Below are 22,494 nucleotides of genomic sequence, written 5' to 3'. Positions count from 1 at the left end.
ACCCCGTCTCCAAAAAAAAAAAAAAAAAAAAAGCCCTCTTGGGTCCCTAGTGCTGGGGCCTGTGAGGGATCCTGTGGCTAAACCATCTCCTAGGCTGTCGCGAACCCCTCTCCAGATGCCACATGCCCCGACATGTGCCTACAGCCCGGGATCTCACCCACCCCCACTCGCGACTCACACACTCAACGTACAGTTGGGCGCCTAGGATTGCGCACGCCAAGTCTCCACCCACTCCCTTTGTTTAATCGTTGGAATTTCCAGACCGCTGCTGCCAACCGCTCCCCAGCTGCGGGAGGAGGAGTTAGAAGGACCCGCCCAATTTCCAGGAGCCCATAAATTAACTCTGCCGGCAGCCGGCCTGCACTTGGCCTTACACTCCGCGCTCAGGGCACCATGTGTCACTCTCGCAGCTGCCACCCGACCATGACCATCCTGCAGGCCCCGACCCCGGCCCCCTCCACCAACCCGGGACCCCGGCGGGGCTCCGGTCCTGAGATCTTCACCTTCGACCCTCTCCCGGAGCCCGCAGCCGTCCCCGCCGGGCGCCCCAGCACCTCTCGCGGGCACCGAAAGCGCAGCCGCAGGGTTCTCTACCCTCGAGTGGTGAGTATCGCCGAAGTGGGCATTCGCGGGGTGTGCTGCCCTGGAGTCACTGGGGAATGACTCGACTCCAGAGGCCTCGGCATGACCTGTCTCCTTTTTTGTCACCCCTTAGGTCCGGCGCCAGCTGCCAGTCGAGGAACCGAACCCAGCCAAAAGGCTTCTCTTTCTGCTGCTCACCATCGTCTTCTGCCAGATCCTGATAGCTGAAGAGGGTGTGCCAGCGCCCCTGCCTCCGGAGGACGCCCCCAGCACCGCATCCCAGGCGCCCACCCCTGTGCCCCCGGTCCTCGAGCCCTTTAATCTGACTTCGGAGCCCTCGGACTACGCTTTGGACCTCAGCACTTTCCTCCAGCAACACCCAGCCGCCTTCTGACTTTGACTCCCCGCACTCCCCAAAAAGAATCCGAAAAACCACAAAGAAACACCAGGCGTACCTGGTGCGCGAGAGCGTATCCCAAACTGGGACTTCCGAGGCAACTTGAACTCAGAACACTACAGCGGAGACGACACCCAGTGCTTGAGGCGGGACTGAGGCGCACATAGACCGAGGCACAGCCAAGCTGGGGCTAAGCCCGGTGGGAATTAGAGCGTCGTTAATTTATTTCTTATTGCTCCTAATTAATATTTATATGTATTTATGTACGTCCTCCTAGGTGATGAAGGGGTGTACGTAATATTTATTTTAACTTATGCAAGGGTGTGAGATGTTCCCCCTGCTGTAAATGCAGGTCTCTTGGTATTTATTGAGCTTTGTGGGACTGGTGGAGGCAGGACACCTGGAACTGCGGCAGAGTAGGAGAAGAAGTGGGGAGGACTCGGGTAGGGGAGGACATTCCGGCTGGGATGAAGCCTGGTGGTGGGTCGTAAGTTTAGGAGGTGACACTGCATCCTCCAGCATCTCAGCTCCGTCTGTCTACTGTGTGAGACTTCGGCGGACCATTGGGAATGAGATCCGTGAGATCCTTTGATCTTCTTGAAGTCGCCTTTAGGGAGAGGCTGCGGGGTAGAGGGTTGGGGGTTGGTGGGCTGTCACGGGGCGACTGTCGAGATTGCCCAGTATGTTCTGTGAACACAAATAAACTTGATTTACTGTCTGCAGTCTTGAGTGTATCTTTGCAAGCGCCGACTCCCCACTCCTCCCCGCCTTCAGATGGCAAGGAACGGCGGGAGGCGCCGTGGCCCAGTCCCCAGCCCGCGCACTTCCCTGGGCCCGGGAGCTCCTTTTCCTGGAGTCAACAGAACCCAGCATCCGGTTGCCCTATGCAGTCTTTCATTGCCCAGTCTGCGGTTTTCCCAGGTAGTTGCCCCGCGGCGAATCCGAGATGTGGCAATCACCGTTACGCCAGGGTGCCGGGCCGCGGAGGTCAAGTCCCGCGCCCGGGGGCGGAGCGTGGAGCTGTGTGGCCCGGCTCAAGAAGGGCGGTGATTGGGGCGGCAGGGATGTGGCCGCCCCTGGGCTAACCAGGCAGCCCGGCTGGGCCCGGGAGCCAACGGGTGGGAGGGCTGCGGACTCGAGCGGGGCCTGCCGGGAAAGAGGCGGGCCAAGCTCACAGGGCCGAGGCGGGGCGAGGTGGGGGTGCTTAGTCTGCTGCGGGGGGCGGGGTCGCGTCTGCAGCAGCAACAGGGTGCGGCCGGATGGGGAACGCGGGAGCGGACCCAGGAAGGCTGGTCCGCTAGCGGCCCCTGCTCGGCTTCCAGGTCCCTGCGCGCCCCTGCCCTTCCCTAGACCCCAGCCGGGCCGCCGCGGGTGTCCAGGAAGGTGAGTGGGGGAGGGGAGATGGAGCCTGGGGCTGCCGAGAAGCAGGGAGGGAGGGGAAAGATCTTCAGGCCTCTGGGCGCAGGGGACCTTTATCAAAGGGAGCGGCGAGGGGAAGGGAGGGACCGTACGCAGGCAGGGAAGAGGTCGCTGGGGATCTTCAGGATTTTGCAGGGAAAGCTTTAGCGGACCCATGGGTGCGGAAGGGACAGGCTGTGGCGGATGCAGACTGAGAGGGCCTGACGGGAAAGGGAAAGGATGGGCCCCTGTGGACGCCACAGCGCCCCTTCCCCATCCGCAACGGCTTTCCCTCCCTCTCCTCCAGCTCCAGCCTGAACCATGTTTTTCACCTGTGGCCCAAATGAGGCCATGGTGGTCTCCGGTAAGTACTGTTGTACCCTTCCCAGCCAGTGACCCCAGAACCCCTGTGAGTCTGGCCTCTGCCCCTTCTCCCTCTCCCTACCAGCTTCCCAGCCCCAGACTTCTGCCCCTTGATGACCACGAACTGCCCAGTTTGATTCCCACCATTCCAAGGCCCAGATTGCTTCCCCTCCAGCTCCCAGATTCTCTCCTGTGGGTTGCTGTCCCCTTGCCCCCGCCAGTTCCTCAGTCTTCCACATTCAAGCTCTGCCACAGTTCCTCACTGCTCCTCACTTTGCAGGGTTCTGCCGAAGCCCCCCAGTCATGGTGGCTGGAGGACGAGTCTTTGTCCTGCCCTGCATCCAGCAGATCCAGAGGTAGGCAAGAAGGGAACCAGGGAAGGGGAACCTCCCATTTTCTCTTTTTCCTCCTTTTCTTACTGTCTGTCCCTTCTTTTTCCCCTAGGATCTCTCTCAACACACTGACCCTCAATGTCAAGAGTGAAAAGGTTTACACTCGCCATGGGGTCCCCATCTCAGTCACTGGCATTGCCCAGGTGAGGCTTTCAGAGCCTTTTCCCCAAAGTCTACTTCCCCATCACCCTCTCACCCAGACATTAAGACATCTTCTGGCTACAGCCTTCTCAATCCTTGCCTGCAGAGAAGTTCCTCTGCTTAGTCTCATCTTTTCCAGGCACCCCCAAGGCACTTGCCGCCTCCTCCTTTCTTTCCCTGAAATGGAAGAAGCATTTCTTTGAGGGCTCTCCCTTCTCTCTGCTTCTTCTCTGACTTCATGAGCCCCCCACCACACCTTTCCTACCCCTACTCTGGCTACAGGTAAAAATCCAGGGGCAGAACAAGGAGATGTTGGCGGCCGCCTGTCAGATGTTCCTGGGGAAGACGGAGGCTGAGATTGCCCACATTGCCCTGGAGACGTTAGAGGGCCACCAGAGGGCCATAATGGCCCACATGACTGTGGAGGTTGGCCTGGGGGCAGGGAACCATCTGGAATGATGCCAAAATGAGGGGGACCCAAGGACCACACTAGTCTGTGAGAGACAGTGGATCTAAGAGCTTACATCCCGGCCGGGCAGGGTGCTTCATGCCTGTAATCCCAGCACTTTGGGACACCAAGGCGGGTGGATCACTTGAGGTCAGGCGTTCAAGACCAGCCTAGCCAACCTGGTGAAACCCCATCTCTACTAAAAATACAAAAATTAGCTGGGCATGGTGGTGGGTGCCTGTAATCCCAGCTACTTGGGAGGCTGAGGCAGGAGAATCGCTTGAACCCAGGAGGTAGAGGTTGCAGTGAGCCAAAAAAAAAGAAACCTTACATCCCCTCTCCCCACCATTCTGTTATCACAGGAGATCTATAAGGACAGGCAGAAATTCTCAGAGCAGGTTTTCAAAGTGGCCTCCTCAGACCTGGTCAACATGGGCATCAGTGTGGTTAGCTACACTCTGAAGGACATTCACGATGACCAGGTAAAACTGGGCAATTGATCCTTCCCCACTTCCTTGCTCCCATCTCTTAAGCCGTCCAAGGGACTAATTTCTACATCTCTCCCACAGGACTATTTGCACTCTTTGGGAAAGGCTCGAACAGCTCAAGTCCAAAAAGATGCACGGATTGGAGAAGCAGAGGCCAAGAGAGATGCTGGGATCCGGGTGAGAGATGGGGGTTGCTTAGTGGGAAAGGGGATAGAAGTGGCACAACTGAGAAGAAGCAGGGGTGCTGGGTGAGCAGGGAAAATACTTGAGGCAGACAGAGAACCTTGGTGGGAAGCAGGCTCTCACTGTGGCCTTTCTCCCACTGCCCTGACATTTCCTACCTGATCTCTGCTTGGACAGGAAGCTAAAGCCAAGCAGGAAAAGGTGTCCGCTCAGTACCTGAGTGAGATCGAGATGGCCAAGGCACAGAGAGATTACGAGCTGAAGAAGGCCGCCTATGACATCGAGGTCAACACCCGCCGAGCACAGGCTGACCTGGCCTATCAGCTTCAGGTCAGAGCCACTGCACTGGGCAGATGGCCAGGCTGCTCTCTGCCCCTTCCCCATTCCTCTCAGGCTGTCCGTCTCAGGAACCACTACTTCTCATACTCTAACTTTGATCTTATTCTGGCTCTCCATCAGTGGACCAGCTCCCCTATATGAGGAGAGATTTAAAAGACTCAGATGTTACAGCTGAAAAGCTTTAAAGAAAAGGCCAGCTGGGTGTGGTGACTCATGCCTGTAATCCCAGCACTTTGGGAGGCCAAGGCAGGCTGATTGCTTGACCTCAGGAGTTCAAGGCCAGCCTAGGCAACATGGTGAAACCCTGTCTCTACAAAAAATACAAACATCAGTCAGGCATGGTGGCTCGGGCCTGTAGTCACAGCTACTTGGGGGATGAGGCAGGAGGATTGCTTGAGGCAGGAGGATCGCTTGAGCCAGGATGTGCAGGTTGCAGTGAGTCGAGATCACACCACTGCACTCCAGCCTGGGTGACAGCGAGATCCTGTCTCAAACAAAAAAAAAAAAAAAAAGAGAAAAGAAAAAAAAGACCAGGAGCGGTGGCTCATGCCTGTAATCCCAGCACTTTGGGAGGCCAAGGAAGGTGGATCACAAGGTCAAGAGTTCGACACCAACCTGGCCAACATAGTGAAACCCCGTTTCTACTAAAAATACAAAAATTAGTCAGGTGTGGTGGCACGTACCTGTAGTCCCAGCTGCTCGGGAGGCTGAGGCCGGAGAATTGCTTGAACCCAGGAGATGGAGGTTGCAGTGAGCTGAGACCATGCCATTGCACTCCAGCCTGGTGACAGAGTGAGACTCCATCTCAAAAAAAAAAAAAAAAGAAATTCAAGAAGGGATATGATCAATAAGGCTGGTCATATGTTTGGAGCAGACTGTCTGTGCAAGGGTATCTGACTGAGAAAGTGGATCCGAGCTCAGATCCGGCCCATGCCCCTCTAATCAAGCAGTGCTGACATGGGTCTGCATCTATACAGAGGAATTTCTAATTTGCACAGAGGCATGCTGTGGGCTAACAGCAGCCCCTGGTTAATCAAAAAAGGGTATGAAGAAGGAAAACATGAACTTGGACATTGAATCCTGCAAAGTGAGATATGGGCAGCCCTTGATATTGCCAGGAGATATAGTTGATCTTCATTCTTCATTATTTGTATCTGAGAATTTGCCTATTCACTAAAATGTGTTGGTAACCTCAAAAGGTTACCAATAAAGTCGCTGCACTTTCAGAATCATTTGCAGACACGCACAGAGTGGTGAGATAGCTGAGCCACCTGATGTGCAGTGCCCAGGTGAGGTTCAGCAAGGAGATGTTCTGCCGCCTTGTTTCAGCTCTCATATCATAAGCCATGTTATTTTCGCAGTATATTTACTGCCACGTTTTTTGCGTTTTTGTGCTTTTTCTTGGTGATTTCGCTCTTTAAAATGGCCCCCAAGCATCAGTACTGGAGTGCTGTCTGGTGTCCTTTAGTGCAAGCAGGCTATGATGTGCCTTATGGAAGAAATACATGTGTTAGGTAAGCTTCGTTCATGCAGGAGTTGTAGTGCTGTTAGCTGTGAGTTCAGTGTTAATGAATCAATAATATAGTTTACATAAGGTGTCTTTAAACAGAAACACATATAAAGCAAGGCTTTATATTGATCAGTTGATGAAAATGTTGTGACCAGAGGCTCACAGAAACCTAGCCCTGTATTTCTTCTAGGAACAAATTAGGTACTAACTAATTCAGCATTCATGACTACTTCATAGAACAGAACTACCAAGAATAATGAAAGTCAACTGTACTTTGAGACCTTTACCCAAAGGATAGCAATGTTATGCATTTTGTTTTTGCCAAGAGTTGGTACAGGCTGAAAGCATTATGAAGGTACAAAACATCTTTTGTTATTATGTTAAATTCCTGGGTGACTTGACAGGTTGAGCATGGCATAGAGCTTGGCAACTCAAACTGTGTTCTACCTAGCAGCAGCTACAGCATCATTGCGAAGCTTGTTAGAAATACAAAATTGCAGGCCCTGGCCCTCATCAACTGAATCAGAACCTGCATTTTAACAAAATCTTGAGGTGAATTCCTAGGTGATTTGTATGCACATTGGAGTTTGAGTTTGAAAAGGATTACCATAATGGAAACTGCTAGCTTGCAGTAAAGCTATGGATAAGGTTCTTAACCTTCTAAACATGACCTTACTTGTCTGCAGATTAAGGGATTGGGCTGGTTGGGCTCTTTTCAACTTTTATCAGTTTCTTCTTATGCACCAGGCACTGTGCTAGGTGTTCAGGAAAGGATTTATTCAACAAATATCTGTTAAGTGCCTCCTGTGTGCCAGACATCATTTTGGAGGTGAGGCTGTAAATATGAATGAGACAGAAAAGATTCCTGCCCTTATGCAGCTTACATTATGACACAGGAAACAGCTAGTAAGCAAGTAAATGACCTTCCCAGGCTATAATTCTTGTTTACGTGCTGTGAAGGAAATAAACAGGGTGATGTGAAAAACTGTGGGAGGGGAGTTATTAGGTTAGCGGGTGGTCAGAGAAAGTTTCTAAAGGCCAGGTGCGGTGGCTCAAGCCTGTAATCCCGGCACTTTGGGAGGCCGAGACGGGCGGATCATGAGGTCAGGAGATCGAGACCATCCTGGCTAACACGGTGAAACCCCGTCTCTACTAAAAAATACAAAAAAACTAGCCAGGCAAGGTGGCGGGCGCCTGTAGTCCCAGCTACTCGGGAGGCTGAGGCAGGAGAATGCCGTAAACCCGGGAGGCGGAGCTTGCAGTGAACTGAGATCCGGCCACTGCACTCCAGCCTGGGCTTAGAGCGAGACTCCGTCTCAAAAAAAAAAAAAAAAAAGAAAGAAAGTTTCTATGAGGAAGTGGTGTTTGAGATCAGACCTGTAGATGAGAAGGAACAATGTAGAGTTCTGGGCCAAGAACATTCTAGCCTGTACTTTTTAAGTAGTCATATGTGGCTGGGTGCGGTGGTTCATGCCTGTAATCCCAATACTTGGAGAGGCCAACACAGGAAGATCACTTGAGGCCAGGAGTTTGAGACCAGCCTGGCCAACATGGTAAAACCCTATCTCTACCAAAAATACAAAAAATAGTAGCCGGGTGTGGTGGTGTGAGCTTGTAATTCCAGACACTCGGGAGGCTGAAGCATGAGAATCACTTGAACCCAGAAGGTGGGAGTGAGATCGCGCCACTGCACTCCAGCCTGGGTGACAAGCGAGACTCCTTCTAAGATAGATAGATAAATCGATCGAGACTCTGTCTAAGGTAGATAGATACATAGGGCTAGTGGCTAGGCAGGAGGACCAGTAAGTGCAAAGGCCATGAGGTGGAGACAGAAAGGAGGTTTCTGATCTGAGGAGGCTGGTGTGCTGTGAATGAGGAGGAAAGGCTGACGGCCAGATCACAAAGGGTTTGTGTGGTCATGATGGAGACATAGAAGAGAATTGAAAGCACAGTGGAAAGCTATTGGAGAACCTCAAGCAGAAAGGTGCCATGGTCTTATTTATATTTGTATAGGGATCAGTCTGGTTGCCTTGTGGAGAATGGACTGTATGAAGAGAGGAAGCAAGGCCAGGCGCGGTGGCTCACGCCTGTAATCCCAGCACTTTGGGAGGCCGAGGCGGGCAGATCACGAGGTCAGGAGATTGAGACCATCCTGGCTAACACAGTGAAACCCCATCTCTACTAAAAATACAAAAAATTAGCCAGGTGTGGTGGCGGGCGCCTGTAGTCCCAGCTACTCGGGAGGCTGAGGCAAGAGAATGGCATAAATCCGGGAGACGGAGCTTGCAGTGAGCCGAGATAACACCACTGTACTCCAGCCTGGGTGGCAGAGCGAGACTCCGTCTCAAAAAAAAAAAAAAAAAAGAAGTAAGAGATGAGTTGGGCTCTTTTTCAGAGATGATGGATTAAACGAATGTAGCTAATTTTACTCTCTCCTAAAACCTCACTAAAGCCAAAATGATTTTTTTTTTAAGATAAAGACAGAGGCTGGTCCAAAGGTAGTAAGTTATCTCAATTGATTGTTCAGTGAGTTACAGATTGAACTCCTTGTTCTGCTCTTTACCTGCTTCTCACTACTGCACTTGACTAGTCTTTCTTCCTCTCTTTCCTTCTCTTCTCTCTTCTCTCCTCTCCTCCTCTTTGAGACTGAGTCTTACTCTGTCCACCAGGCTAGATAGAGCGCAGCGGTACAATCTCAGCTCACTATAGCTTCAACTACGAGGCTCAAGCGATACTCCCACCTCAGCTTCCCGAGTAGCTGGGTCTACAAGCATATGCCACCACACCTGGCTAATTTTTGTATGTTTTGTAGAGATGGAATTTCACCATGTTGCCTAGGCTGTTCTCAAATTCCTGGGCTCAAAGGATCCTTCCCACCTCAGCCTCCCAAAATCCCAGCATTTTGAGAAACTGAGGTGGATGGATCATTTGAGATCAGGAGTTCAAGATCAGCCTAGCCAACATGGTGAAACCCTGCCTCTACTAAAAAAAAATACAAAAATTAGCCAGACGTGGTAGCATATGCCTGTAGTCCCAGCTGCTTGGGAGGCTGAGGCAAAAGAATAGCTTGAACCTGGGAGGTAGAGGTTGCACTGAGCCAAGATCACGCCGCTGCACTCCAGCCTGGGCAATAGAGCAAAACTCTACCTAAAAGAAAAAAAAAAGAAAATAAATAAATCTGCTTAAATAAGAGGAATTCTATGAATACACACATTCTTGTAGATGTTCAGAGTATCCCTGGAAGGATACACAAGAAGCTGGTCTGGGTGGCTACTTCTGGGAAAGGGACCCACGTGGTTTGGAGAATGTAGGAAGAAGCTTTCTCGTGGTTTACTTTTTTTTTCTGTTAAATCTGCACCATATGCAAAAGACAAAAAAGATCACGTGTCCCCACCCCCACAAAAAATAAGTCAGCTATTGCAGTAGCCTAGGCTAGCACTAAGGTTATTCTAGCAACAGTGGGGGGATTTGAGCAAGACTGGAGATAACAGAAGGCCACCATGTGCTCAGTGCCCTCCAGGTATTTATACTCTAGAAGGGGGCACAGGTGGGAAAAATAGATTAAACAGGAGCTCATCAGAGGAACACTGGACTCCACTGGGCTGGCCAAGCAGGAGGGGACCCACCTTCATGTACCTGCTCCTTTTTTTTTTTTTTTTTTGGGTTGTTGTCTTTTTTTTTTTTTTTTTGAGACGGAGTCTCGCTCTGTCACCCAGGCGGGAGTGCAGTGGCCGGATCTCAGCTCACTGCAAGCTCCGCCTCCCGGGTTTACGCCATTCTCCTGCCTTAGCCTCCCGAGTAGCTGGGACTACAGGCGCCTGCCACCTCGCCCGGCTAGTTTTTTGTATTTTTTAGTAGAGACGGGGTTTCACTGTGATCTCGATCTCCTGACCTCGTGATCTGCCCGCCTCGGCCTCCCAAAGTGCTGGGATTACAGGCGTGAGCCACCGCGCCGGGCTGGAGATGGAGTCTTACTCTGTTGCCCGGGGTGAAGTGCAGTGGCGTAATCCCGGCTCACTGCAACCTTCACCTCGCAGGTTCAAGCAACTCTCCTGCCTCAGCCTCCCAGGTAGCTGGGACTACAGGCGTGTGCCACCACACCTGGCTAATTTTTTGTATTTTAGTAGAGACAGGGTTTCACCATGTTGACCAGGCTGGTCTTGAGCTCCTGAACTCAGGCAATCCACCTTCCTTGGCCTCCCAAAGTGTTAGGATTACAGGCGTGAGCCACCGCGCCCAGCCACCAGCTCCTATTTTTATGTCCCACTCTGGAGCTCTGGTTCTGGAGCACTTCCTCTTCACTTCTGACTCAGAGCGCCCCTCCTACCCAGGTGGCCAAGACTAAGCAGCAGATTGAGGAGCAGCGGGTGCAGGTGCAGGTGGTGGAGCGGGCCCAGCAGGTGGCAGTGCAGGAGCAGGAGATCGCCCGGCGGGAGAAAGAGCTGGAGGCCCGAGTGCGGAAGCCAGCAGAAGCTGAGCGCTACAAGCTGGAGCGCCTAGCCGAGGCAGAGAAGTAAATGTCCCCTTCCTGACCCTTCCTAGCCCACTTGCCACCTAGGCACCCCAAGATGGAGGGCTGAAGCCTTCACCACCTGGACTGCTATGGATTTTAGGTTTCAGGAACCTCTGCCTTTGCAACACTGAGTCACTGGGCTGCACCCTCCACTTTCCTTCTGTCCACAGGTCCCAACTAATTATGCAGGCGGAGGCAGAAGCTGAGTCTGTGCGGGTGAGTTAAGATGCAGCTCCTGCTGGCTTGTGGAGAGGGTGGGGGTTGCTGCTTGAGCTGGGATTTCTTGTTCTTAATGATTTCCGTCAATCTCACAAGCATCCTTAACCCTCAGATGCGTGGGGAAGCTGAGGCCTTTGCCATAGGGGCCCGAGCCCGAGCCGAGGCTGAGCAGATGGCCAAGAAGGCAGAAGCCTTCCAGCTGTACCAAGAGGCTGCTCAGCTGGACATGCTGCTAGAGAAGCTGCCCCAGGTCTGGAGGTTGTGTGGGCACCAAGAAAGGAGGAAATAGAACCAGGGACTAAGGGGTGGGGTGAAATGAGGGGCTTAGGGGGAACCAGGCTAGGAGGACCCTAAATTAGGGGTGGGAATTATTAGTGGCCAAAGTAAGGAAGGATGACCAATGGAACGAGGACCTTAAAACCCAGGGTAAGTTGTTTTATGAAGAGTGTGGTCAGATCATGGGCACTGAGTGGGCATCTCTCTCCTGCCAGGTGGCAGAGGAGATCAGTGGTCCCTTGACTTCGGCCAATAAGATCACACTGGTGTCCAGCGGCAGTGGGACCATGGGGGCAGCCAAAGTGACTGGGGAAGTACTGGACATTCTAACCCGCCTGCCAGAGAGTGTGGAAAGACTCACAGGCGTCAGCATCTCCCAGGTGAGGTCTCAGGTTGGAGCTGAGGAGCAGAATTGCTAGGTTCCTGTGTTGTATAACGCAGCAGGCGTAGCATTTAACCAGCATCCAGGCCTGGGAGTCATTGATGTTTATTAATCACTTTCTGTGTGCCAGACACGGTGCTAAGCTTCTACATAAATGAGTTGTTTTAAACTACCCTTAGGGTATATAGGGTTTTACAAAGTCAAGAAACTGAACTTCCAGCATGTTCCTACTCATTCTGCTGGTGCAGCTGGAGTGAAATCCAGGTCAACTGTCTCTGCAACCTGTGCTTGTGGTCACCCCACTAGTATAGGGAACTAGTTGCAGCCTATTAACAGTTAATTAATTCCAGGGCATATCACTGCTTTTCTTGGTTCCCCAGTTAATTCACCTGTAGATCATGGTCAAGGTCAGCAAACAGGCTCTGGAACCACTGTTTTGTTAATCCTAGCTACAATGCCTGCTAGCTGTGATCTTGGACAAGTAATCAACCTCTCTATACCTGTTTCCTCACCTTAAAATTGGGTTAATAATTAGAAACTACCCTGTTGAATTGTTGAGGGGCTCGAGCAAATATTTGCAGTGTTTAGAATAGTGCCTGGTGTATAGTAAGCATTATGTGTATGGTAAAGAAATGGTGCCAGGTGCAGTGGCTCACGCCTGTAATCCCAGCACTTTGGGAGGCCGAGGCAGGCAGATCACCTGAGGTCAGGAGTTCGAGACCAGCCTGGCCAACATGGCGAATGAAACCCCATCTTTACGAAAAATGCAAAAAAAAAATTTGCCAGGCTTGGTGGTGTCTGCCTGTAATCCCAGCTACTCGGGAGGCTGAGGCAGGAGAATTGCTGGAACCCAGGAGGCGGAGGTTGCAGTGAGCTGAGATTGCACCACTGCACTCCAGCCTGGGTGACAGAGCAAGACTCTATCTCAAAAAAGAAAAAAAGAAGCCAGGCACGGTGGCTCACGCCTGTAATCCCAGCACTTTGGGAGGCTGAGGCAGGCGGATCATGAGGTCAGGAGATGGAGACCATCCTGGCTAACATGGTGAAACCCTGTCTGTACTAAAAATACAAAACAATTAGCCAGGCATGGCGTTGTGCGCCTATAGTCCCAGCCGCTGGGGAGGCTGAGGCAGGAGAATGGTGAGAACCTGGGAGGCAGAGCTTGCAGTGAGCCAAGATTGCGCCACTGCACTCCAGCCTGGGTGACAGAGCGAGACTCCATCTCAAAAAAAAAAGAGAGAGAGAAAGAAATGCATATTTGGACTGGGCGCTGTGGCTCATGCTTATAATCCCATAACCTTGGGATTATAGGTGGATGGATCAGCTGAGGTCAGAAGTTTGAGATCAGCCTGGCCAACATGGTGAAACCCCATCTCTATCAAAAATACAAAAATTAGCCGGGTATGGTGGCGCATACCTGTAATCCCAGCTACTCGGGAGGCTGAGGAAAGAGAATCACTTGAACTCAGGAGGCGGAGGTTGCAGTAAGCCAAGATTGCACCACTGCACTCCAGCCTGGGTAACAGACTGAGATTCCGTCTCAAAAAAAAAAAAAAAGCATATGTAAATAAAAGCCCTGGATCATACCGATGACCTTCAAACTGGGTTCCTTGGAGCCTCCTGGAGGCCTGCAGTGGAATATTCATAGCTAAGGAGAGTGCAAACAAGGCTCTGCCCCTTCTCTTCTCTTGAGTGATTTATTGTATGTGGATCCTGATGTCTTTGCTTAGGGAAACAGGATGAGGTAAGGCACCAGAAAGAAGACTCCTGGCCGTGTGTGTTCTCCCTATAGCCCATTCATCTAAATGGGGGCCCAGGAGAGCAGGGGCCTCAACCTCCCAAATGTTCCCAAGTGTCACCTGCTGTTGTCTTTTTGCCAGGTGAATCACAAGCCTTTGCGAACAGCCTGAGCCTTCAGCCCTCACAGATGCCCAGCCTCATAGCTGAAGTTGCCTGAATGATCCTCCTGTTGCATGTAATCCACTGGCCTCCCTGAGCATGTCCATTGACAGTGAGGTCCCACCCCTCATCTCTCCTTGCCAAATAGTTTGTGCCTTGTCTTGAAGGGGGTTGCTCCCCTTGCCAACCTCACACTGCTATGATTGCCAACTCCAGCGGTCCCATGTCAGCCTTCTGATGATCCCACTCCACCCCATCTCAACTTATTTAATTCCTAATTAAATCAGACTGTTGGAGCCTGTTGTCTAGAATACTTTCCTGACCAAGACTGAAGGATGGGCTGGAGGTTTTCAACTTTGCTACCCAAATAAATTGCTATAAGTAAGTACTGATACTTTTCAACAATTAATAAAACAGAAGCAACTGGAAATGAATGCTTGGCCCGGCATGGCGGCTCACATCTGTAATCCCAGGACTTTGGGAGCCCAAGGCAGACAGATCATCTGAGGTCAGGAGTTTGAGACCAGCCTGGCCAACATGGCGAAACCTTGTCTCTACCAAAAATACAAAAATTAGCCAGGTAGGGTGGCACGTGCCTGTAGTCCCAGCTACTTGGGAGACTGAGACAGAACCACTTGAACCTGGGAAGTGGAGGTTGCAGTGAACCAAGATCACACCACTGCACTCTAACCTAAGCAACAGAGTGAGACTGTTTGAAAAGAAAAAAAAAATGAATGCTAGAGTCAGATGTGGTGACTCTTGCCTGTAGTCCTAGCTACTTGGGAGGCTGAGGTGGGAGGATCACTAGAGCTCAGGAGTCTGAGGCTGTAGTGAGCCGTGATCGTACCACTGCACTCCAGCCTGGGTGACAAAGCAAGATCCTGGCTCTATTAGAAAGAAAATGAACGCTAGAATGTAGCTTCCTCCTTTGCATAAAATAGGCTTTCTAGAATGGGAGAAAAGCAAGTTACTTATATACTGTCAAGAGTTTTAGAGTTAATTTTTCCCAACAGTGTATTATAGTCAGAAAAGCATGCTAAAATAGAAGGACTGTTGAGAATAGTATTAGTTCCCAGAATTCCTGAAAATATGGCAAAAGGAATTATTGTTTTCAGGGTAGCTTTGAGACTTGCATTGAGAACTTAAAAGTATGAGGTATGAGGTAGCAGATGGTACAGATTGTTTTAGAATGGGACTGTAAGGTAGCATTCCCGACTGTCTTTTTTTTTTTTTAACACAGGTCTTGGGCCGGGCGTGGTGGCTCATGCTTGTAATCCGAGCACTTTGGGCCTGGCACAGTGGCTCATGCTTGTAATCCCAGCACTTCGGGAGGCTGAGACGGGTGGATCACTTGAAGTCAGGAGTTTGACCAGCCCTGGCCAACGTGGTGAAACCCCATCTCTACTAAAAATACAAAAATTAGCCTGGGGTGATGGCAGGCGCCTGTAATCCCAGCTACTTGGGAAGCTGAGGCAGGAGAATTCCTGGAACCCCGGAGGCAGAAGTTGTAGTGAGCCAAGATCGCGCCAATGCGCTCCCCTCTGGGCAACAAGGCAAGACTCCATCTCAAAAAAAAAAAAAGACAAGGTCTTGCTGTCACCCAGGCTGGGGTGCAGGGGTACGGTCAGGGCTCATTGCAGCCTCGCCCTCCCACCCAACCCCCACCCTGGCCAACAACCACCACCCTCTACCCCGGTAGCTGGGACTACACGCATGCGCCACCATGCCCAGCTTTTTTTTTTTTTTTTTGGTTAGATGGTTCACTGTTGCCCAGGCTGGTGCGGAACTCCTGGGCTCAAGCCATTCTCCTGCCTCGGCCCCCAAGTGCTGGGATTACAGGTGGGAGCCACCATACCAGGGCTTCACTAGTTATCTTGGTGTCACAGGTTGACTAAGCCTATAGGATCACAGGAAACGGCCGTGGGTACACATAACCCAAAGGAATCCTGGGCTGAGTGGCCAAGGCCAGTTCAGCCATTTCTGGTTCAGTACATCTGGGTGGGACAAAAAACTTCCATTTATTTCTGCAAGTTTCCAGAGGATGTGGATGCTGGTCTGGAAACCAGTTACGCATGACTTGTCATTCTTCTCAGCTTCCATTTTCCAGCCCTGGATCCTGTATCTAAGCCTATGCCTTCCCCAGTTAAGGCTCATTGGTGGACCTGGTGCATTGGCTCACCTGGCTCATGCCTACAGTCCCGCTGCTTGGGAGAATGAGGATTGCCTGAGCCCAGGACATCAAGGCTACAGTGAGCCGTCAGAGACTCCATTAAAAAGACTGACTGGTGCTGAGAACAGTTTGGGTACCAGAGATAATGATGTGAGGGTCTATTCAGTAGTGTCCTTACCAGTACCTCCCTGAAATATCAAATCAGCAGACGCCCAAGTCCCTCATATAAAATGTAGTATTTGCATATAACCTGTGTACTTTAAATCATCTCTACATTACTTGTAATACCTAATCTAATGCAAATATTATGTAAATAGTTTACACTATTATTGTTTAGGGAATAATGAGAAGTCTATATATGTCCAGTACAACTATTTTCCCAATATCCAGTTGGTTGAATCCATGGATGCAGAACCCATAGATGGGACAGGAACTTAATACTGTGAGGTGTCAATTTAAGGAGAGCAGTGCACCTGAACTCAGGCCCCAGGCCTCCATCAGCAGTGTTTCCCTAAATAAGCACACATCTCGTAGCTTTTTTCAATTCCCATTTATTTTTGGCTCTTGGGGCGATGTCATCTTTTCAATATGAAAAAAAGCAAGTTCAACACAAAATAGAAATCTCAAATGTAGGAAAGAACAAAACTAAGTGTGTGTGGGGGGAAGCAACAGCAAAATGAAGAAATGAGATGTTGCAAAAAAAGATGGAGGGTTCCCCTCTCCTCTGGGGATTGACTCAAACACTGATGTGGCAGTATACACCATTCCAGTCAGGGATGCTTGTTCTTTTTTGGGAATAAGAAAAGATGGGGATTCAGAGGACGTTTCTGGAGGCTTAGGGACCAAGGCTGGTCTCTTTCCCCCCGCCCCTGCCCCCGCCCCCTTGATCCCTTTCTCTGATCAGGGGAAAGGAGTTCGAATGAGGGAGGTAGAGTTGGAAAGGGAAGGATTCCACTTGACAGAGTGGGTCAGACCCCTCCAAAGAGTAGAGCTTGGAGGGAGATTGAAAGTGGAGATAATACTGCTGACACCTCCCTTGAAGCTGAGATGGTAAATGGACATACTTGGAAATTAGTGACTTTAATAGCCTGGATTTCCCTCTCCAAAACTTTTAGAATGGAAAATCCCATCCCCTCCCTTATATAGTGACTTCTACCCACTACCTTCTACCACTTTCTACTTTGGGCTTAGGATGGTGGCCATTATCTACATGGGTTTTCAACACCTGGTTGGTTCTAAATGGGATCTGGATGAGACCCAGCGTCTTGGAGATTTTTAAGAGGGAAATATTAACTGGACAGATGGAAGGAATGGGCACCAGAAGGAAATACAGGGTCACCAGAATGGCAGAAACCTAGGTTTCCCAGAGTGGAAAGAGAGAGGAGACATTCAACAAACAAGTATTTATTGAGTGCCTACTATGTGCTAGGCACTGTTCTAGACCCCCCCCCCCCCGAAGAAAAAACAAAAAACAAGATAGAGGCAGCAAACACAAATTCTGAGGGAGAGGAAAGGGGCAGTTGAGTAAGACGGCTAAGGGAACTGAGAAGCCTGAGGTGATGGGGGCTCTGCCTTAGGCCTCCTCTTCGGCCTCCTCACCGAAATCCTCCTCCTCCTCTGCGGTGGCATCCTGGTACTGCTGATACTCAGAGACGAGGTCGTTCATGTTGCTCTCAGCCTCAGTGAACTCCATCTCGTCCATGCCCTCGCCTGTGTACCAGTGGAGGAAGGCCTTCCGGCGGAACATGGCAGTGAACTGCTCCGAGATGCGCTTGAAGAGCTCCTGGATGGCCGTGCTGTTGCCGATGAAGGTGACTGCCATCTTGAGGCCACGAGGTGGGATGTCACAGACAGCTGTCTTGACGTTGTTGGGGATCCATTCCACAAAGTAGCTGCTGTTTTTGTTCTGCACGTTAAGCATCTGCTCATCGACCTCCTTCATGGACATCCGACCACGGAAGACAGCAGCCACGGTGAGGTATCGGCCGTGGCGGGGGTCACAAGCAGCCATCATGTTCTTGGCATCGAAGACCTGCTGGGTGAGTTCTGGCACTGTAAGAGCTCGATATTGCTGGCTTCCACGGCTGGTGAGAGGGGCAAAGCCAGGCATAAAGAAATGGAGGCGTGGGAAGGGGACCATGTTGACTGCCAATTTGCGGAGGTCAGCATTGAGCTGGCCAGGGAAGCGGAGGCAGGTGGTGACACCGCTCATGGTGGCTGAGACGAGGTGGTTCAGATCCCCGTAGGTTGGTGTGGTCAGCTTCAGAGTACGGAAGCAGATATCATAGAGGGCCTCGTTGTCAATGCAATAGGTCTCATCAGTGTTCTCTACCAACTGATGGACGGAGAGGGTGGCATTGTAGGGCTCGACCACGGTGTCAGATACTTTGGGTGAAGGAACCACACTGAAGGTGTTCATGATGCGATCAGGGTACTCTTCTCGGATCTTGCTGATAAGGAGAGTGCCCATTCCAGAGCCTGTGCCTCCGCCCAGTGAGTGGGTCAGCTGGAAGCCCTGCAGGCAGTCACAGCTCTCTGCCTCCTTCCGTACCACATCCAGGACAGAATCAACCAGCTCGGCCCCCTCTGTGTAGTGGCCTTTGGCCCAGTTGTTACCTGCCCCAGACTGACCTGGAATGCAGTCAGGAGAAAAGCTCAATTAACAGGGTATGGAAGATACATGATGTTTCCATCTTTCAACTTTAGAAATAATTCCCTTGGATGTATCTTCTTTCTCCTTCACTGTGATGTATTCTCCCCCTACTGCCCCATAATGTACCAGCAACAGTAGGCACTACCTCTACCCTCCATAAGATTTCAGAATACAGTTCTTAGCACTCCAGTACAACAATCATCTCCTAACTTTTGCTGTGTCCTTGCACCCAAATAAGTTGAACACGATAGTATATCATCTGCTAATATCATCTGTATAACTTACCAAATACAAAGTTGTCTGGTCTAAAGATCTGGCCAAAAGGACCTGACCGAACAGAGTCCATGGTCCCAGGTTCTAGATCCACCAGGATGGCACGAGGAACATATTTGCCACCTACAAAGAATAAAGTTAAGAGCTGTGAGATCTGGCAGAGGGAAAGGTTTATAGATACACTGGGAATGGAAGACAGCACGGACCCAAGACTTGTTCCAGGTCCTGCCACCAGGTGGCAGCAGACGTCTTTGGCCCCGACGGTGGTTCACAAAAGGGAGAAAATGATAGATTCACCGAAAGGGGATAAGGCGTGCCCAGGAATGGAAAGAGACCCCAGAGAAGTGGGAGACAGGGAAGGGAACCTGAGCTGCCCGGGCTCTTGCCTTTACCTGTGGCTTCATTGTAGTACACGGAGATGCGGTCCAGCTGCAGGTCGCTGTCCCCGTGGTAGGTGCCGGTGGGGTCGATGCCATGTTCATCACTGATCACCTCCCAGAACTGCCGGGCAGGAGACCACAAGTCAAGTCCCAGTCAACTACGTCCCCAACTACCATTTTATTTCATCTTTTTCTTAACTTTTTTCTTTTTCTTTTTGAGACGGAGTCTCGCTCTGTCGCCAGGCTGGAGTGCAATGCCGCTATCTCGGCTCACTGCAACCTCTGCTTCCGGGGTTCAAGCGATTCTCCTGCCTCAGCCTCCGGAGTAGCTGGGACTACAGGCGCGCGCCACCACGCCCAGCTAATTTTTTGTATTTTTAGTAGAGACGGGTTTCACCATGTTGACCAGGATGGTCTAGATCTCTTGATCCGCCCACCTCGGCCTCCTAAAGTGCTGGGATTACAGGCGTGAGCCACCGCGCCCAGCTTCTTTTAATTTTTAAGACAGGGTCTTCCTCTGTTGCCCAGCCTGCAGTGCAGTGGTGCAATCACGGATCACTACAGCCTGAAACTCCCAGGCTCAACCGATCCTCCCATCTCAGCCTCTCGAATAGCTGGGACCACAGACGCGCGCCACCACACCCAGTTAATTTTTTTTTGTTTTTTTTTTGAAGAGATGTGGCCGGGGGGAGGGGTCTCGCTTTGTTGCCCAGGATGGTCTCAAACCCCTGAGCGGGAGCGATCCCAATTAGCCCGCCTCAGCCCCACATCTCCCATTTTAATCCCACACGCGCTCAGGTCGTTGTTCTAGGGCCTGGCATCCCGTGTGCCTGCCACACCCTTCCCCTAGACACTCGCTCCCCCGGGAAAGCCACAGCTTTCCCTGCTCGGGATTATGTGCAGCGGGTCCCAAGTGCTCGGTGGGCGGATGGAGGTCGACCATACTTGGATAAGCGCCGCTGTTCTACCCCCGAGCTGGGCACCGCCCCACCGCGCGGCGCACAAAAGGCTCGGGGCACTAGAAGAGCTGCTGCCGCAGTCGACCACCCCCCACCCTCCACGTGACTGCGGCGCACGCGCAGGTCGAGCCGCCGACAAAAGACTTCGCACGTGGGCGGGGCCAGGGGCAAGAATTCCGCGCGAGGGGCGGGGCCCAGGGTAGCGCGCCCCTCCCGGCGGGCAACGCCGCATTGTCCCCGCGCGCCAGCGGCGCCCTGGCCCCGCCCCGCAGGGCCCCGCCCTTCTGCTACAACGTAGCACCCGCACTTCCTCCCGCCCCCCCCCCGCTACACTGTAACCGCGCGCAAAAAAAAAAAAAAAAAACCCCTTGGCCTCGGAATTTTATTCCTTTGCTAGATTTCTCCCCCTTGATTTAAAGCATTCTTTCTCTCCCATTAAGTCCTGAAGGACTCGTTAAAGAAAACCACACACCCCCATTTTCTCGACATATCAGTTCACGCCCTAAAGAGGTCTCGCTTAGGGGCCATGAAAGCAAGAAAAATTAATCCCGTTCTTATTCTCCTTCCACCCAGGAACAACTACAGGACTGGCCCTCCGGGGTCGCGGGCGCGCTGGGGTCCCTGATCTTTTGTGAATGGTAGCGCCCGGCGCAGCCCACCCTGGCGCATCGCCCCCCGACCTTTGCACTGGAGCTCTCTGCAGCCGCCCGACAGCCTCACCCCTTCCCGCTCCCGTTTGGCCCTACGAACCCCGCAGGGGGGGCTGGGCGGGATGCACATGGGCAAAACCTCGCCCCGCTTTGTCTCCGACTGTTTCCGCATCTCTCTCCCTGCCCGGTTCTTGGACCGTTAGAAGCCCTTTTAAGTAACATATGTCCTTGGTCTTCCCGCCCCCGAAACCCGAAGAGCCCTTTTACTAGTTTCTCCAAAATGTGCCTGCCAAGAAAAATGATTCCCAGTTTTCCAAAAGCAAATGCTACTTATTATATATATAAATGTAACAAACTTGGGAGGGGCAAAGCTTGATTAAGAATGGAGAGTGCAAATGCCCCACAACCATTTTTTCATAACTTACCTGGATTTTTCCTTCTAAAAAGAAATAAAAGAGGTGTAAAATTCTTACCTTGGCACCGATCTGGTTGCCACACTGACCGGCCTGGATGTGCACGATTTCCCTCATGGTTAAAATTTATTTTTTTTGCTCGCCTCAAGGTATGTATGGGGCAAGAAAATAAGTAATTTTTTTTCTCTGCAGGTCGCAGGCTGGAAGATTGGAACGCGCCCCAGACGCTGGAGCAGCGAGGTGCGAACGCGGCGGCAGGAAGGTTCTGAGAGGGAGAAAGGAGAGGGGAGGGCGCGGAGGGAAGGCAGGCTGGGCGGGGCGCGCGTGCGCCGGGGCTGGGAGGCGGGAGAATCGGCCCCGCGCGCGGTCGGGAGACAAAGCCTCATCGAGCCTGGCCCTGATTAGTCGATGCCGGTCATGTACCAGGCGTCCATTGGCCTCTGAGCCAGTGGACGAGCGCAGTCCTCTTTGGGAGTTGTAGTCCCCTATTGTTGTTCACGGTGCAAAATGAAGTGACGAATGGGTGGGTACCGGTTTGGTTTTTGTTGGGTTTTTGTTTTGTAAATGAAAAACGACCTTGCGCAAGATTCCTTTCCTCTGTGCCTGAGGTTTTTGTACAAAAAGTGAGCAGTTCTTGGGGATGCAGGAATTGAGAAGTCTGGGGTTCCAGAAGTTGGGTGGTGAGGCACGCCCTAAAAGCTCCCAGCTGCAGTACCTCTAGGGAAGACAGAATTGCTTAGCTCAGCGAAAAATGGGGAGGAGTGTGGCACCGTGCTCTGCTACCTCTGGCCTTTGGTGACCCAAGTCATGAACTTCAGTAAGCTTCTGCTCTCTCAAATACTTCAAGAAGGGAATCGCCCTCTTGCTATTTCCTTGGGAATTTTCGAGTCATTGTTTTGAAAGAGAAACAAAATTGCAGCAAGGGCTTTTCAGGATAGAGATGTTGTCTGGAGAGTATGTTCAAAGAATAAAATAGTTTAGAGAAACCGACATCGGGGATTTGTGAAACTAGAAGTCTCCATCCACGTAGGAGATCTGGGCCTTAGGGCAGACTTTGAAGACACCTTGATCTTCTTGTCAAACAGGGAACTATGGAATGAGATGCCTAATAGATTTTCAGTTTTTTCAGCCTACCTTTTTAGACATGTTAATGAAGTCAGTGGTTTTTCAATTCGCTTATTTCACTGACCAGGTGGCCGCCATTGCAACTCTGCAAGATACCCAGTATTGAAAAAGGAGAGAGGGGTAATTGATGGGGGAAAATTGGATGGGCTCAAGACAGAGTCCACCAGCTTCTTCCCAGAGATTTATTCACTTATTTGATAGTTACTATGTATCCACCAAATTAGGAACTATGATTACAAAATGATTAAAAATTAGTTCCCTGTCCTCCAGGATGTTGCAGTCTGGCCACTCAGAAATGTAGTATCAAGTCAACATCATTGTTCATTCACATTCGATTACAC

General features: G+C 51.2%; 3 protein-coding genes across 5 annotated transcripts; 2 read left to right on the top strand and 1 right to left on the bottom strand.

Moving 5' to 3' along the window:
- Nucleotides 1-352: 352 nt before the first annotated feature.
- IER3 (immediate early response 3) lies at nucleotides 353-1,701 on the top strand. Its single transcript, XM_003897312.5, has 2 exons — nucleotides 353-603; nucleotides 716-1,701. Exons 1-2 carry the CDS (start codon nucleotides 394-396, stop codon nucleotides 974-976), a joined length of 471 nt encoding a protein of 156 aa, XP_003897361.1. The 5' UTR covers nucleotides 353-393; the 3' UTR covers nucleotides 977-1,701.
- A 297-nt stretch (nucleotides 1,702-1,998) lies between these two features.
- FLOT1 (flotillin 1) lies at nucleotides 1,999-13,964 on the top strand. Of its 3 annotated transcripts, XM_003897305.5 has the most exons (13): nucleotides 1,999-2,362; nucleotides 2,685-2,741; nucleotides 3,021-3,096; nucleotides 3,185-3,275; nucleotides 3,556-3,699; nucleotides 4,084-4,203; nucleotides 4,291-4,386; nucleotides 4,570-4,722; nucleotides 10,573-10,754; nucleotides 10,925-10,970; nucleotides 11,086-11,223; nucleotides 11,465-11,629; nucleotides 13,512-13,964. In XM_003897305.5, exons 2-13 carry the CDS (start codon nucleotides 2,699-2,701, stop codon nucleotides 13,539-13,541), a joined length of 1,284 nt encoding a protein of 427 aa, XP_003897354.1. In that variant the 5' UTR covers nucleotides 1,999-2,362; nucleotides 2,685-2,698; the 3' UTR covers nucleotides 13,542-13,964. The 3 variants fall into 3 exon arrangements, with proteins under 3 accessions (XP_003897354.1, XP_003897355.1, XP_021792782.1); XM_003897306.5 differs by lacking the exon at nucleotides 3,556-3,699; XM_021937090.2 differs by lacking the exon at nucleotides 3,185-3,275 and having other exon boundaries at nucleotides 2,073-2,362.
- A 2,267-nt stretch (nucleotides 13,965-16,231) lies between these two features.
- TUBB (tubulin beta class I) lies at nucleotides 16,232-21,446 on the bottom strand. Its single transcript, XM_003897307.3, has 4 exons — nucleotides 21,089-21,446; nucleotides 19,019-19,127; nucleotides 18,639-18,749; nucleotides 16,232-18,331 (listed from the first exon to the last, which is right to left on the bottom strand). Exons 1-4 carry the CDS (start codon nucleotides 21,143-21,145, stop codon nucleotides 17,274-17,276), a joined length of 1,335 nt encoding a protein of 444 aa, XP_003897356.1. The 5' UTR covers nucleotides 21,146-21,446; the 3' UTR covers nucleotides 16,232-17,273.
- Nucleotides 21,447-22,494: the final 1,048 nt, after the last annotated feature.

Source organism: Papio anubis, chromosome 6 (genome assembly GCF_008728515.1).
Source record: "Papio anubis isolate 15944 chromosome 6, Panubis1.0, whole genome shotgun sequence".
Taxonomy (NCBI): Eukaryota; Metazoa; Chordata; class Mammalia; order Primates; family Cercopithecidae; genus Papio; species Papio anubis.
This window is presented reverse-complemented; position numbering and strand designations above follow the sequence as displayed.